The sequence below is a fragment of the Terrapene carolina genome, unplaced genomic scaffold (genome assembly GCF_002925995.2).
Source record: "Terrapene carolina triunguis isolate 2854851 unplaced genomic scaffold, T_m_triunguis-2.0 Scaffold93, whole genome shotgun sequence".
In the NCBI taxonomy this organism is placed as follows: Eukaryota; Metazoa; Chordata; order Testudines; family Emydidae; genus Terrapene; species Terrapene triunguis.
In genome coordinates, this window is record NW_020664444.1 from 22,114,096 (window position 1) to 22,129,670 (window position 15,575).

At 43.2% G+C, this 15,575-nt stretch overlaps 1 protein-coding gene and 1 long non-coding RNA gene across 5 annotated transcripts in view; one reads left to right on the plus strand and one right to left on the minus strand.

Moving 5' to 3' along the window:
- Nucleotides 1–10,608, plus strand: part of LOC112119233 — a 45,243-nt gene extending 34,635 nt beyond the window's left edge. Inside the window, exons 2-3 of the long non-coding RNA XR_003369736.2 lie at nucleotides 5,844–6,022; nucleotides 10,539–10,608. This is a non-coding gene — a long non-coding RNA (uncharacterized LOC112119233). The remainder of the gene's footprint in view (nucleotides 1–5,843; nucleotides 6,023–10,538) is intronic.
- Nucleotides 4,328–15,516, minus strand: LOC112119232 (alpha-N-acetylgalactosaminidase-like). 4 transcript variants are annotated; one of them, XM_024217822.3, is made up of 7 exons: nucleotides 15,338–15,514; nucleotides 14,386–14,450; nucleotides 11,711–11,755; nucleotides 10,494–10,615; nucleotides 9,626–9,794; nucleotides 5,594–5,768; nucleotides 4,328–4,546 (listed from the first exon to the last, which is right to left on the minus strand). In XM_024217822.3, exons 5-7 carry the CDS (start codon nucleotides 9,778–9,780, stop codon nucleotides 4,343–4,345), a joined length of 534 nt encoding a protein of 177 aa, XP_024073590.1. In that variant the 5' UTR covers nucleotides 9,781–9,794; nucleotides 10,494–10,615; nucleotides 11,711–11,755; nucleotides 14,386–14,450; nucleotides 15,338–15,514; the 3' UTR covers nucleotides 4,328–4,342. The 4 variants fall into 4 exon arrangements, with proteins under 4 accessions (XP_024073590.1, XP_024073594.1, XP_024073589.1 ...); XM_024217826.3 differs by lacking the exon at nucleotides 14,386–14,450 and having other exon boundaries at nucleotides 10,503–10,615; nucleotides 15,338–15,516; XM_024217821.3 differs by lacking the exon at nucleotides 14,386–14,450.
- Nucleotides 15,517–15,575: the final 59 nt, after the last annotated feature.

Genomic DNA, 15,575 nt, shown 5'->3' on the forward strand with positions numbered 1-15,575 from the left:
GCGGCGAAGCCATCTATGATGACCTGCGCGTTTCCCAGGGTCACTACCTTTGAGAGCAGTACCTTAACGATTGCGTTGGCTACTTGCATCACAACAACCCCCACGGTAGATTTGCCCACGCCAAATTGGTTCGCGACTGACCGGTAGCTGTCCGGCGTTGCAAGCTTCCAGAGGGCTATGGCCACTCGCTTCTGGACAGTCCGGGCTGCTCGCATCCGGGTGTCATTGCGCTTCAGGGCAGGGGACAGCAACTCACAAAGTTCCATGAAAGTCCCCTTCCACATGCGAAAGTTTCGCAGCCACTGGGATTCATCCCAGACCTGCAGCACTATGCGGTCCCACCAGTCCGTGCTTGTTTCCCGGGCCCAGAATCACCGTTCCACAACATCCACATGACCCATTGCCACCGTGATGTCCTCGGCGCTGGGTCTCGTGGTTTCTGACAGGTCTGTGCTACTCTCAGACTTCAGATCCTCACCCCGCTGCCGTAGCCTCCTCGCCTGATTTCTCTGTATCTGCCTCTGGGAAAGGTGGATGAGAAGCTGCGAGGTGTTGAGAACGGCCACAACTGCAGCGATGGTCGCAGCGGGCTCCATGCTCGCAGTGCTGTGGCGTCCGCACTGTCACTGACCAGAAAAGTGCGCGAACTGATTTCCCGCCGGCGCTTTCAGGGAAGGAGGGCGGTAGTGACGGACGGATGACGACAGTTACCCAAAAGCACCCTCGACACATTTTTTTTACCCAGAAGGCATTGGCGGCTCGACCCAGAATTCCAATGGGCAGCGGGGACTGCGGGAACTGTGGGATAGCTGCCCACAGTGCACCGCTTCCAATATCGACGCTTGCCTCGTTAGTGTGGACTCACAAAGTCGAATTACTGTCCTTAGTGTGGACACACACATTCGACTTTGCAATATCGATTCCACATATTCGATTTAAGTGAAATCGAACTACCCTCGTAGTGTAGACATACCCAGAGTTAGGAACACCAGAGTTATGAACTGACCTGTCAACCACACACCTCATTTGGAACTGGTAGTACACAATCAGGCAGCAGTGGAGAGAACAACAACAAAAGCAAATACAGTACAGTACTGTGTTAAAAGTAAACTACTAATCAAATAAAGGGAAAGCAGCATTTTTCTTCTGCATAGTAACGTCTCAAAACTGTATTAAGTCAATGTTCAGTTGTAAACTTTTGAAAGAACAACCGTAACATTTTGTTCAGAGTTACGAACAACCTCCATTTCTGAGGGATTCGTAACTCTGAGGTTCTACTGTAACAATAAATGGTGATGGGAAAAGGTGCAAAAGGGAGACAGACTGTGCTAGTCGAAACAAAAACGCTTACACTGATATAATCCAAGGACTGTGTTAAGAACATGCCTCGCAAACAAGAGAAGTGTGGAACTGGAAATCAATGGACCAAAACTGGTGTCAGAAATTATGCCTGACTGCTGGATAAAATAAGGGGATGGGCTATTTCACCCTTCATTCCGTTTTTAAAAGGAAAGACTTTGGGGGAAAAAGTGCCTGCAGGCTAACCACCACTGCTCACTGGGAGATGAGAGGACTGGAAGAAGCAAGCTTTACCATCAAGTCTGTCTCCTGGGACTCACTGTTACACCAGTGGTCCTTCATTGTCCTAATCCTGAGGGAGCTCATGATGAGACAGGGCCAGAGAGAGAGGGACCCAAAGGACATCATCACCTACACTAACTAAATCCTGAATATCACCTGGGATGTGAGGCTTTGTCACCCTCGCCCATATCCCTTGTTTCTTCTCTTTCCTATCCTCCTTCTTTTGCCATCTGTCTAATAAAAGTCTGGCTTAGCTGGCCAAGACCATATATTTGCAACACTGCTATAAGCCTGTGACCAAAGAGGCAGGTGAAAGCAATGCAGTAATCAGGATGATGCTGGTACAAGCTTGCCAGGTCACAAAGTGGCTAACTAGATATTTGCCATGCCTGTGTTTCTCTAGGAGTCAGATAGCAAGTGAGAGTTAACACCGGGGCCAGAAGCTGCATTTTCTGCCTTTCCTATTCTTTTCTCTCCTCATTTGTGTGTGTTTGTTTTGTTTTGTTTTTTAGAAAATGGGATCTGACTTTAACAACAGCAACAGCTCCAGCTCATCTCAACTAACTTTTTCTTGTTTCCCTAAAAGGACAGTTTTAACTAAAAGACTTTCAAACTGGGTTTTTTTCTTTTTCTTTTAATAACTTTACAGCTAAAGGGAAAGGGAATAAGGGATATTGTTAAAATAAAGTATTTATTTCATAGTTTACATAACTGTGTTCCTTCTTTTTTTATATCTTTAATAAAAGGTTTAAAAGATTTTATTGGTGTGTTTGTCATGGTACTAGGCAGGCTGAGGTCTCTGTATTCCAAACCCCCAAACTATGGGGAGGCATAGCTCAGTGGTTTGAGCATTGGCCTGCTAAACCCAGGGTTGTGAGTTCTATCCTTGAGGGGGCCATTTAGGGGTCTGGGGCAAAATCTGTACTTGGTCCTGCTAGTGAAGGCAGGGGCCTGGACTCAATGACCTTCCAGTTCTATAAGATAGGTATATCTCCTTAATTTTCTAGGAAGCAGTTCTGCAGAGAAGGACCTAGGGGTTACAGTGGACGAGAAGCTGGATATGAGTCAACAGTGTGCCCTTGTTGCCAAGAAGGCTAACGGCACTTTGGGCTGTATAAGTAGGGGCATTGCCAGCAGATCGAGGGACGTGATCATTCCCCTCTATTCGACATTGGTGAGGCTTCATCTGGAGTACTGTGTCCAGTTTTGGGCCCCACACTACAAGAAGGATGTAGAAAAATTGGAAAGAGTCCAGCGGAGGGCAACAAAAATGATTAGGGGGCTGGAACACATGACTTATGAGGAGAGGCTGAGGGAACGGGGATTGTTTAGTCTGCAGAAGAGAAGAATGAGGGTGGATTTGATAGCTGCTTTCAACTACCTGAAAGGGGGTTCCAAAGAGGATGGATCTAGACTGTTCTCAGTGGTCCCTGATGACAGAACAAGCAGTAATGGTCTCAAGTTGCAGTTGGGGAGGTTTAGGTTGGCTATTAGGAAAAACTTTTTCACTAGGAGGGTGGTGAAGCACTGGAATGGTTACCTAGGGAGGTGGTAGAATCTCCTTCCTTAGAGGTTTTCAAGGTCAGGCTTGACAAAGCCCTGGCTGGGATGATTTAGTTGGGAATTGGTCCTGCTTTGAGCAGGGGGTTGGACTAGATGACCTCCTGAGGTCCCTTCCAACCCTGATATTCTATGATTCTATGTTAACTGTTAATGTTGGGCAGTGACAGAGTCATATTAACACCCTTGACACTCTGGACCTCTTTATTCCCTCAAAAGTAATACAGTACCTTAACAGACAAAAATATTCAATGCTTCATATTTGCTCCCAAAACTTTTTTATTTATATTTTTGGAGCTCTAGCAAAATCCCTTCATTCATTCTGTGTTATCAGCGAGTGGAAAAAATATATTTTTCTGTTGTCTTAAAAAAACCCAAAAGCCTTTGACAACACTTTTTTAACAGGGCTTCAGCACAAATGGTTGACTTTTACAACTTGGAAAGCAGGCCATCGTTCTCATCGAGGACTAGTATCTTTGCTTTGTTTGAGTAAGCTTAATTTGGTTGAACAAATTTATGACTATTTTAAAACTTACTAGGCCACAAGCACTAGAACACTATGCTAAGGCTACAGATCTGAACTTAAACATAGGGAGATGCACTGCACATCTTTTGAGGATGCTCAGGATCTGTTATGTGGAGTTTTTAAAATCTTTCACCGGAAGCATCATTTACTGGTGCAATTTGAGGCAAGATACTAGATGTGATGGGCTGACATGACCAATATTCCTATTAAAATGCTATATTGAAAACGAGAAGGAGACTGAGAGGAGAGATGGGGAGGCAGTAGGAAGCAGACCCAGAATGAGAGGGGCACAATCCTGTTGACTTCAGCTGGAAGTTTGAGTGCTCAAGGACTGCAAAACAAGGGCCTTATTTTGAATCCTGTTTCTTGAGTAGCTACTTAAAATGAGCTAAAAGCTGCATTACGAGGGGATGGGTGGAAACTTCATTCAGATAAAACAAGATCATGAGACATCACAACTCAATATTGAGCTTAACGAATCTAAATTTAGATTCACCCAAAACTAATAAACATATAAATAGAAATTATTTGGAGATGAAATAACAGGGATGAAAAGCAAACCTACTACTTCACAGAACTTGAAGATTTCACAGGCTTTTTAAAAATTGGAATATCCAAGTTTAAGAAGCTTCATTTAACAACAAAACAAAACTCCCGAGTTAGTCTTTCCCTTGTTCAAAGATTAATCCTAAGAAACAAACCTATTGCTTTAACAGATGAGTTGGAATAGCAGCCATCAAGCTTCAGCATGTCAACTTCCCATTCTGCAAATGTTTTGGCATCTGTATCAATGGTGTCCAGTGTGGTCCCAGGGTAACCTTTGCAGGTGTAGTTACCCATGTCACTATAAATTCCAAATTTCAGCCCTTTTGAATGTATCTGGTAAAGCAAATGAAAGTGATTCTGATTAGTTTATGATTCCAGTGTATTTGTCTTCTAATACCCATTGATACTAAATCTCTCTTCTGTTTGTTAAACATCTTCATTACTTTTCTGAAGTTAGATTTCTCTTGGATGCTCTCTTGTGAGGTCTCTGCCTATTTTGGCAATGATGTTCTGAGAGCCTTTGCATACCAGAGTCCTAAAAAGCTGATTGTTGTGCAGTAATGGCTGCTTTGGATTCATGATGAAAAATATACTTAAAAGGTTGGAGTAATATGTTGCCTTTCATGCAAGGATCTCAAAACAGTTCAAAAGGATTAGGATGTAGGTAAGCATTGTTATACACATTTGGTAGAAACAAACCAGAACGGTTAAGTGACTTACCCTATGTCGCACAGTAAGTGGCACAAGTAGGAACAGAAACCAGGAATTGTGGCTCCCAGTTCTCTATGCTACCCATTAGATCCCTGCCTCTCTGCAAAATACGGCTTTCATTCCAAATACACACTACGGCTCCATCCTGCAAACACACACATGCTTATCAGTGACTTCAGTGGAACTACCCAAATGTGTAAACTGGTAAGCACACGTGAAACTCTGCAGGATTGGGGCCTTGCTGGGTTCCACTGTACACAACCACATTGTGTAACTGACCCACTGCACAGAATAATGCATCTTTGCTCATTTGTAAATATATCTACCTTCCTTTCAATTCTAACCCAGAGCATGTTAATAGATTCCTAAGGAATAACATTGATTAACCCTAAGTGTCCACTGATCATCATCCATATGTGCAGGCACAATGAAAATCCAATATGTATTTCCCTTAGAGATATGCATAGAATCATTCACATGTATTACAATTAAGCTGTTCCCTGTAATTTTTCCAGCTAAGTAGCTTGACATTTATTAGTTGTCATTTAAGTGAATTTTGCAGTAAGTTATATGTATCCTTTTCTAAAAACAGTTTCTTTAAATAACTACGTTCAAAAGAAAATTGCATTTTTAGCACCTACATCTGAGATACCACAGTGAGAAACTTACATAATCAGCAAGGGCTTTAATACCACTTGGAAACCTATCTGGGTCTGGCTGAAGCCTGCCCTGGGAATCCCTTTCCTTTGCAGACCAGCAGTCATCAAGGTTCACATATTCATAACCCAGCTCCTTCCATCCATCTTCTGCCATCTTGTCTGCCATACTTTTGATCAAGTACTCACTGGTAAAACACAGAAGATTGCATTAACAAAATTGTTGAAATGTTACCATTTTGCTTATTTGTGTGTGTTTGCAGGGACCTCAAAGGGTCAGGACCTCACCTTTACATCTCTTCAGAAAAATGGCAATTCCAACCGAACAATGCCACTTCATACCTTGCTGGCTAGCCACTGATTCAGAACAGAGTTACAGGGAAAATGCTCAGTTCTGGTTCACCTGCACTACTTCTTCCAGCTCCTGAACTTTTCTTTAAAGGTATCCCTTCCAGGTATTTAGTAACCTGTCCCTCCTTGGGGGAGGGATAGCTCAGTGGATTGAGCATTGGCTTCCTAAACCCAGGGTTATGAGTTCAATCCTTAAGGGGGCCATTTAGGAATCTGGGGCAAAAATCAGTCTGGGGATTGGTCCTGCTTTGAGCAGGGGGTTGGACTAGATGATCTCCTGAAGTCCCTTCCAACCTTGATATTCTATTCTTAGTCTATAACAGTGATCACCAACCTGTTGATTCTAGAGACTCTCCCAGTTGATCCCAATCTCTGTCAGTGTAGCAGGGCTGCTGCTAAGGCAGGCTCCCTGCCGGCCCTGGCCCCATGTCGCTTCTGGAAGTGGCCAGGGTGGCCCCGCGGCCCCATGTGGGGACAGGGGTCTCCACGCGCTACTCCTGCCTGGAAGCACCGCCCCTGCAGCTCCCATTGGCTGGGAATGGCCAATGGGAGCTGCGGCGGCGGTGCCTGCAGAGAGCAGCAGTGTGTGGAGCCATGTGCCCCCCACCCCCAAGGGCCACAGGGGGGCATTGGCCCCTTCCGGGAGCGGTGTGGGGCTGGGGCAGGCGGGCAGGGAGCTTGTCTTAGCCTCACTGCACCGCCACCCGGGATCTGCCCGAGGTAAGTGTCGCTTGGCAGGAGGCTGCACCCCAGCCCTGAGCCCCCTCCCAGAGCCAGCATCCCATATCCCCCCCTGTACCCCAACATTCTGCCCCAGCCCGAAGTACCCTGCTGCACCCAAACTCCCTCCCAGTGCTTGCACTCCTCACCCCCTCCCACACTGTGAACCCCTCAGCCCCATCCCAGAGCCCGCACCCCATCCCAACCCCCTGCCCCAGCCTGGTGAAAGTGAATGAGTGGGACAGCGAGCGACGGGGGTGGGAGGATGGAGCGAGCAGGGCTTCGGGGAAGGGGCGGGATAGATCCTGGCTTGCCCTTAAATTCAAAAAGTGATCTTGGGTGTAAAAAGGTTATAGACCACTGGTCTATAAGATCTGAAGAGGTCAGTCTAACGTGGTATGTTAAGGGGATAGAATAGGAATTGATCTTAGACTAGTGTAGTCTACACAATGTGTAGTTCAGAGTATTTGTATTGCTTTCAAGGTTCTGTAAAAGTCACACTTTTAGATGGATGCCTATCAATAGATGGGATTCTAAGAATAATTTTTAACATCTCAATAGCTGAAACATCTTTTGAAAGGATTATCCCCAGGATTATCTGGAGTGTTCAAAGAAACATTTTGGAAATCAAAAGTTGTATTTAATTTATATTATATGGTATAGTAATCTCATAGTACCCTGCCTTATAATAGTTGGATTTAGAAACCTTCCCATTTTAAAGATCAACCATTGTTTTAGTTACTTAACAGATAGAAAAAATGGGACTTGGCCAAAACATTTCCATCTTCAGCTAGGTTCTCTGTCAGGGTTATAGAAGTGACCAAAATATTTGTCTCCTTGGCTACTGCTGTGCAAGCATTACCAAGTTGATCATAAAACATTTCCTGTTCTGTGAATTATAGGAAAGTACTATGATCTTAACAATGTTAAAACACTTGAGTATTTGAAATACTTAGCCTTTTTAGTGTCGAGTCTAAAGTTCAGCTTGCTTTGCTTGTATTTATTAATACAAAACAATGAGGAATAGTCTCTCCCTCAGTTAATCTGAAGCAGGCTCTTAACAATAACATTTCTGAGATATAACAGTAGAGGGAGTTCTCTCAATATTTCCTAGCTGATTCTGTTCTGATTCTAGTTGTGTACATGAACATTATTTCCTTCCTGTTGTAGAAACAGCATTTCCAGCTTCCTTTTTTTAGACAAATTTAGGCCACCTCCCAAAATGGCAGCAGTGAAACACTATGGTTTTGTCTCAATACACCTCTACCTCGATATAGGTATCCTTGGAGCCAAAAAATCTTACCGCGTTATGACGAACTTGCTTTGATCCACCGGAGTGCGCAGCCCCGCCCCTTCGGAGCACTGCTTTACCGCGTTATATCCGAATTCGTGTTATATCGGGTTGCGTTATATCGGGGTAGATGTGTACCTTTCAAACTAGGAAACACAATTATCTAGCAAAAAAAATGAGGAGTCCTTGTGGCACCTTAGAGACTAACAAATTTATTTGGGCATAAGCTTTTGTGGGCTAGAACCCACTTCATCAGATTTATGAAGTAAAAAATACAGGAGCAGGTATAAATACATGAAAGGATGGGGGTGCTTTACCAAGTTTTAGGTCAGTCTAACGAGATAACACCAACCCAGGAACCAAACCCTGCTACAAACCCCAGTGCCAACTCTGTCCACATATCTATTCAAGGGACACCATCATAGGACCTAACCACATCAGCCACACCATCTGGGGCTCATTCACCTGCACATCTACCAATGTGATATATGCCATCACGTGCCAGCAATGCCCCTCTGCCATGTACATTGGCCAAACCGGACAGCCTCTACGCAAAAGAATAAATGGACACAAATCTGACATCAGGAATCGTAACATTCAAAAACCAGTAGGAGAACACTTCAATCTTTCTGGTCACTCAATAACAGACCTCAAAGTGGCAATTCTTCAACAAAAAACTTTCAAAAACAGACTCCAATGAGAAGCTGCAGAACTGGAATTAATCTGCAAACTAGATACCATCAGATTAGGCCTGAATAAAGACTGGGAGTGGTTGGCTCATTACAAACCTAAACTTAATTTCCCCAGTACTAATCTCATCCTACTGATACTCACACCTTCTTGTCAACTCTCTGTAATGGACCACTCTCTTACCACTTCAAAAGTTATTTTTCCTCCCTTGGTATCCAGCTGTTAATTGATTTATCTTGTTAGACTGACCTAACACTTGGTAAAGCACCCCCATCCTTTCATGTATTTATACCTGCTCCTGTAGTTTTTACTTCATACATCTGATGAAGTGGGGTCTAGCCCACGAAAGCTTATGCCCAAATAAATTTGTTAGTCTCTAAGGTGCCACAAGGACTCCTAGTTTTTTTTGCTGATACAGACTAACACGGCTACCACTGAAACCTGTCACAATGATCTAGGAAGTCCATGAAGGCTTCCACAAATGAGATTTTAAGATTAAAGAATAAAAATTGGTATATACAATAGGGACAATAATATAAACATCTCTTCATAAGAGAATGTGGAAGGGGGAAAAACTAAATCCTACAAGAATTCTTTGAACAAAAGACAGATGAAAAAAGGGGAAGAAAAAAAAAATATAAAAACTTTCAGTAAATGGTGCAGGACTAGAATTATTGTACTTGAGGCCACCTTACAACAGCTATTCAACCATCCTTCTCCTTTGAGAAGTAAAGTATTTCTTTTGTAAATAACACATTAAAATAAGTGAATTGAGAATTTTTTATTCAAAACCTTCTAATCTAGTGTAACTGACTGAACCTGGATTTATTCTTATCCTAAAATCTTACCTAAATCTACGTAGGCATTTATATTACCCCTATCACCATGGCATCTAGCCACCAACGTCCTCTTATAGCTAGCACAAAGTTTGAGAAGTTTCCTAACTGTGATATTTAGAAATCTTTCACAGCCATTCTTGATCAATTATCTCACCTGATGCAGTTTCCAGGATCAGTTTTGCAATCAGTATTGCATCTAAAACGTTCCCAAGGCAGCCATCCCATTGGTGGAGTCCTCAGTAAACCATTATCTAAGGATGAACAGCAGGCAGCCAATGCCAACAGGATGCTCAGAGGAGGCAGCAACATGATTAACAGGACAACTATAAATCAGAAGAATGGATCCAATTAATATTTTCACTTTTAGCACATCTGCTGTTCAAAAACAGTCCTACAATTTGACTTGTTCTTAATTGCTAGTTATCTATGTCTTAGGTATTTCTGGGGCTCCTAGCAACCAGGTATCTGAAGGACACCAAGGCATAGAAAATACAAAGATTTCAAAGGCTGATCATGATTAAACATGGACAAATCTAGATATACCGGGGGACATTTCCAAACCTTTGAACAATGATTTATTTGTCTCTTCAATTATCAATAGAAAATTTGCAGCTAAAACCCATTAGTCATATTGAGAATACATCATGATAAATATAATTGCACACTTCAAGGATCAAACACTTCTTCCAAATATTAATACACTAAACCCTTCAATATTACTTTTGAGTAAACACTATATTGCCATTTGTTTTCCATTAAAATGCATATAAAGCTTGCATGGATAGATTTTTTTCTACAAGCTTCTTAAAAAATGTATATCAGTATACAACATACAGTTTTAATTTTGGCTGGTGGATCTCTTTTTCACCTTACCATTCAGAGACTGACCTGGGGCAATGACCTTACCTTGGGTTGAAGATGCAAAATATGCAACTCCTTTGGGATAAATTATTTTCAGTAACAAATCTGTTTTAATGAAAGTGGCATCAGGCTTAAGAAAGGGATTGGTTAAAATATCTCACACTTCTCACTTGCTCCGAGGTCTTCACTGCTTTTGCTTTCTCCAGTTTAGATGTTGGTAATGAAATCCTACTCCCAGGGTAGGATTGCCATCATCAATGATGCTGGAGCACAAATGGAATCACTGCAAAGACAGAGAGATCGTCACAGACTGGGACTCTGTATGTTACAGAACGTTTGACTTCCTGGGAGGAAACGGTTGATAAAAAGAAAAAAAATGATTTTTCTAGTAACTGCAAGAGTAATTGACATCCTTCTACATCTGTGTGTGTGTTTCTTTTACTCTCTGCCTGGTACTTTCAAAACTACATTGCAGCCTTAATTGGATGAACACTTAAAAACAGATTTTCTTCTCTATTGGGTTATTAAAGGCCCCTACATAACAACACACGTTTCTCCCAATATTCTTGCCCAAATTTTTCCTTAGCCTCTTCTGTTGTGAAGTGTGCTAAATTGATTGATTGAAAGACACAGCGAACCTCAGAGTTACGTGCACCAGAGTTATGAATTAACTGGTCAACCACACACCTCATTTGGAACTGGAAGTACACAATCAGGCAGAAACAGAGACACAATATATAAATAAATAAAGCAAATACGGTACAGTACTGTGTTAAACATAAACTACTAAAAATAAAGGGAAAGTTTTTTTTTTTAAAGATTTGACAAGGTAAAGAAACTGTTTCTGTGCTTATTTCATTTAAATTAAGATGGTTAAAAGCATCATTTTTCTTCTGCATAGTAAAGTTTCAAAGCTGGATTAAGTCACTGTTCAGTTGTAAACTTGCGAAAGAACAACCATAATGTTTTGTTCAGAGTTACGAACATTTCAGAGTTACAAACAACCTCAATTCCTGAGGTATTCGTAACTGAGGTTCTACTGCAGGTGCATTTCGTAAACGTATACACATATAAAACATATATCTTTATCAGCTATACATAGTAAAATGTTATTAATGAGTTACATTGAAGAGCAAGAACTTGTAATAGAAGCGGGCAGATTACAACTATGTATAACATGCAACAATGCAAACTGAAACTTCCTCATTTTGTTTAAAATAAAATTCCTTGCAACAACATTTTTTTTCTTAACTATGACAGTTGTTACTGTTGCCACATGAACTATAATTACACAAGAAGCAATTTAGAGGCATCAAAAGTGAGAGAGAAAACATAATTATCCAAACGTTATAGAAGAGTTAATGATCAAGTATCTCACCTATATCGAAAGCAGGCAGGCGGTCCGATCTGTTCCTGGGGAGATCTTCCTCATTAGAAAAAGAAGACACATGTTATCCCCCTTGTTTTAAATGGAGATTAAAAAAAAATTATTCACAGATCTGTCTTCTATAATTTATTCTTTTGATTTCACTGGATCACTTATCTCAGATTATTGTACTAAATTACATTTAGTGTAACATCTCCCCCGCTCTCTGAAGGTACAATAGAACATTCCAACAGCTTTCCATCTGACATATTTGCTCTCCTAGGAGGAAGCAGAAAAGGAGGAAAAATTCCTTCATCAATCTTGGGGGATTCTACAGTGCCCATCACGATAGTATCTAAGTGCTTCAGCAGTCAAAGATCCAACTGTGCCAGCACCAATGGCTATTGTGCTAGCATGTGTGTTGGCCCAACTGTAACTCTCAAACTGAAACTATTACTAAACACAATCATCTAATTCAAGCCCTCATAGTTGCATTATTTGTCTCTTTTATGGCTGCAATTGTCTTGGCCTAATGGTACCACAGAGAATGAGGGTCTAAGGGCTGAACGCTGACCCACTTCTGGATCCACTAAACACAGGATAACTGTTACCTTCATACGCACCAGGGTACCTCAAGAAGAGAACTTGGTCTATTCAGTATCTTGTTTTCATACTCAGGATCATTCAGTAAGAGTCAGGAATCTGACCAAGTTTCACATTACTGCTATTTCTGCCCATTGTTTCTCTCTCTTGCCCACCCTCTTTTCTGTTTCTCTCCCTCTTCCCTCTCTTTGTGTCTCTTCCTGTCTGCATTTCCCTCTCAAAAAGCTCCCATTTTCCATTCCTTCCTGTAGATTGTATTTCCTTCCCTCTTGCATGTGCTAAAATAATCAGTAATGAAATAATTCTTACATTTAAACTGTTATAAGTAGTTTTAAGCGTCAACACCCAAGGTAGGCAGATCACTCCTTTAAGTCATTGTTTTGAGCTGTCTGCAGATTCAAAGACAGCCTTGTAATGGTTTATGCTTATGTCCTGTCTACACTATGAAATTTTTATTTGCATATCTATATTGATGAAGTTATGCCAGTGCAAGTCTCTAATGTAGACACACTGCACTGGGATCGGGTCAATTTACTGGTGTCAGCCCCAGCTTGTGCTGGTGCAGCATGCCTAAATTAGGGACTTGCAGTGGTATAACTATACTGATGTGAATTTCCTTAATGTAGATGTTACACCAGGGGTCAGCAACGTTCGGCACACGGCTCGCCAGGGTAAGCACCCTAGCGGGCCGGGCCAGTTTTATTTACCTGATGACGCGGCAGGTTCGGCCGATCGCGGCCCTCACTGGCTGCGGTTCGCCGTCCTGGGCCAATGGGGGCGGCGGGAAGTGGCGCGGGCGAGGGATGTGCTGGCCGCGGCTTCTCGCCGCCCCCATTGGCCCGGGACGGCAAACCGCAGCCAGTGAGGGCCGCGATCAGCCGAACCTGCCGCGTCAGCAGGTAAATAAAACTGGCCCGGCCCGCCAGGGTGCTTACCCTGGCGAGCCATGTGCCGAACGTTGCCGACCCCTGTGTTACACTGACAAAACCCCAGCCATCAGCAGGCAGGATTGAACTTGGGACCTCTGGAACTAAATACATAAGCCTCTACTGCATGAGCTAAAAGCCAGACTCATTAATCTGTTTTCCTAAGTGGTCTCAGTGCCACCAGATAGGACAGCACACCACACCCAGGAGGTGTGTGGGTTACATAGACAGGACCTCAGTTTGTATGTACAAGGCATATCTTATTATTTGGGATGAGTTTCAGTTGATATGTTTTATTTGCATTTTGATTTTCATAACAAAATCAGAAATGGGAAGAAAAACAGTAGCCACTGGAATTTGTACATAGTGATGTGCCATCACACAGGAGAATAACCTTTTATAACCCTGACCTCTGGTATATGACTGGGGCTATGAAATTAAAAAAAAAATAGCCTTGCAACAGCACAGTGGGTGTCACTCTCTTATTACTCCCAAGACCAAAGCCAGTAGTATCAAAGAAGCATTGGCCAGAGTGCTCACTGTACTCCACTTATATTTAATTGAATATATCATCACTGCTCAGAGTGTGTGGGAGTGAGGTCAAGGATTAAACATGGACAAATCTACATATACAGGGGGACATTTCCAAACCTTCAAACAATTATTTGTCTCTTCAATTATCAATAGGAAATTTGCAGCTAAAACCCATTAATCACATTGAGAATACATCATGATAACTATAATTGCACACTTCAAGGATCAAACACTTCTTCCAAATATTAATACATTAAATCCTTCAATATTACTTTTGAGTAAACACTATATTGACATTTCTTTTCCATTTGCCCTTCCTTAACATTTGAGGTCAATGAAGGGCAAATGGCATAGTTAAAGGGCAAAAGGCACCTCTATTTTTAGTAGTGGACTGCTATAAGGGAGGGGTAGGACTTTCTAGCAGAATCCTGTATGAAAATAAAATTCATGCTCATTTTAAGCTCCAGAAACCTAGGAGGGAAAAAATTAAGATAGACTGACTCAAAAATAGACTAAAACTGAAATGTATTACTTCCCATCCCAGCTCAGACTAGTTGTCCATCCAGTCAAGCATCCCACTTCCAGCAGTTATTAAAGCAATGCTTCAGGGGATGTGAAACTCACTTGTAGAACAAACAGCCAGTTGTACAATGCCATGGAATCCTTTCTGAGTGCTGCAGGCAATCACTCTATGCCACAAAAGGTGATGTTAGTTGGTCTGATTGCACCAGGAGCATGTGTGTGTGTATAGCTCTCACTGCATTGTAGGTAACAAGTGGGAATCATGCAGGATACTGCTTTCCAAACCCGTGAGTGTGAGGGCTACTCGCTTTGTTTGCAGGATGGAGAGTTATACCTTCCCTTATTTTTAAGCTATTCACATACACCAGTGGGTTACCATGCAGGACCATACGTGAAATGAAGACATTATAGTGAAGGCTGCACATTTCAAGCCCAGCATTGTCACTACCGGTAGTAGGGAGACACCACAGGCACAGTTTGACGTTTGTGCCTGCAGTTGTACCTGTGGTGGTAGACTGGCTGGGCTTATGGGACAGCGCAGTGCCCCCCCCCCCCCGTGACAAAGCATGGCAAATGGCATCAGGCGTGATGCTGTGGGGCGAGACCACCCCAAGACGCGACAAAGGCCCTCTGGCTGATGTCATAATGATGCATGCCGCATGCTGACCACACCAACGTGTCATGGGGGCACGCCCACATTCTGATGGTACCATGGCAGCCAGGTTTATGCCACACCATAAGGCAACCTCCTCCCGCCACTGAGCTGCACCCACGTTGGCAGGACACCGTGGCGTAGAAGACCACCCGAGCCTCTTCAGGCCCCACCCATGGTCACGTGGTTCAATGGCGTGTGGGAGGCAGAGCGAGAACCCGCGACGGGGAAAGAACCCACCACATCCCGCGCACGCGCAGTGCTGTCACTGCCTAGCGAACCCGCCGCCACCCCCCACATCGCAACGACAGTTGGCGGGGTTGGCGACGAGACAGGGCTCGGAGGCGGAAAACAGTACCTATAAGGAGGGTGGCCCAAGCGATACGAGCCAGTACTAATTACCGTGTGGTGTGGACAGTCTGGCACCCCGTGCTTCCGCCGGGTTCCTGAGGGGGTGGTGTGATGGTGAACCTAAGCCAATCGGAGACTCAGAGACTGCCGGCCTCTGCCTATCAGGAGTGGCGTGGCGTGTCTCCGGGGTGGCCGTAGAGGAGCCAATTAGAGGTGGAGATGTTGCCCGCTCCTGTTAAACATTCGCACCCGGTAGGGAGCGATATAGAGACGCATAGTTTGAGTAACC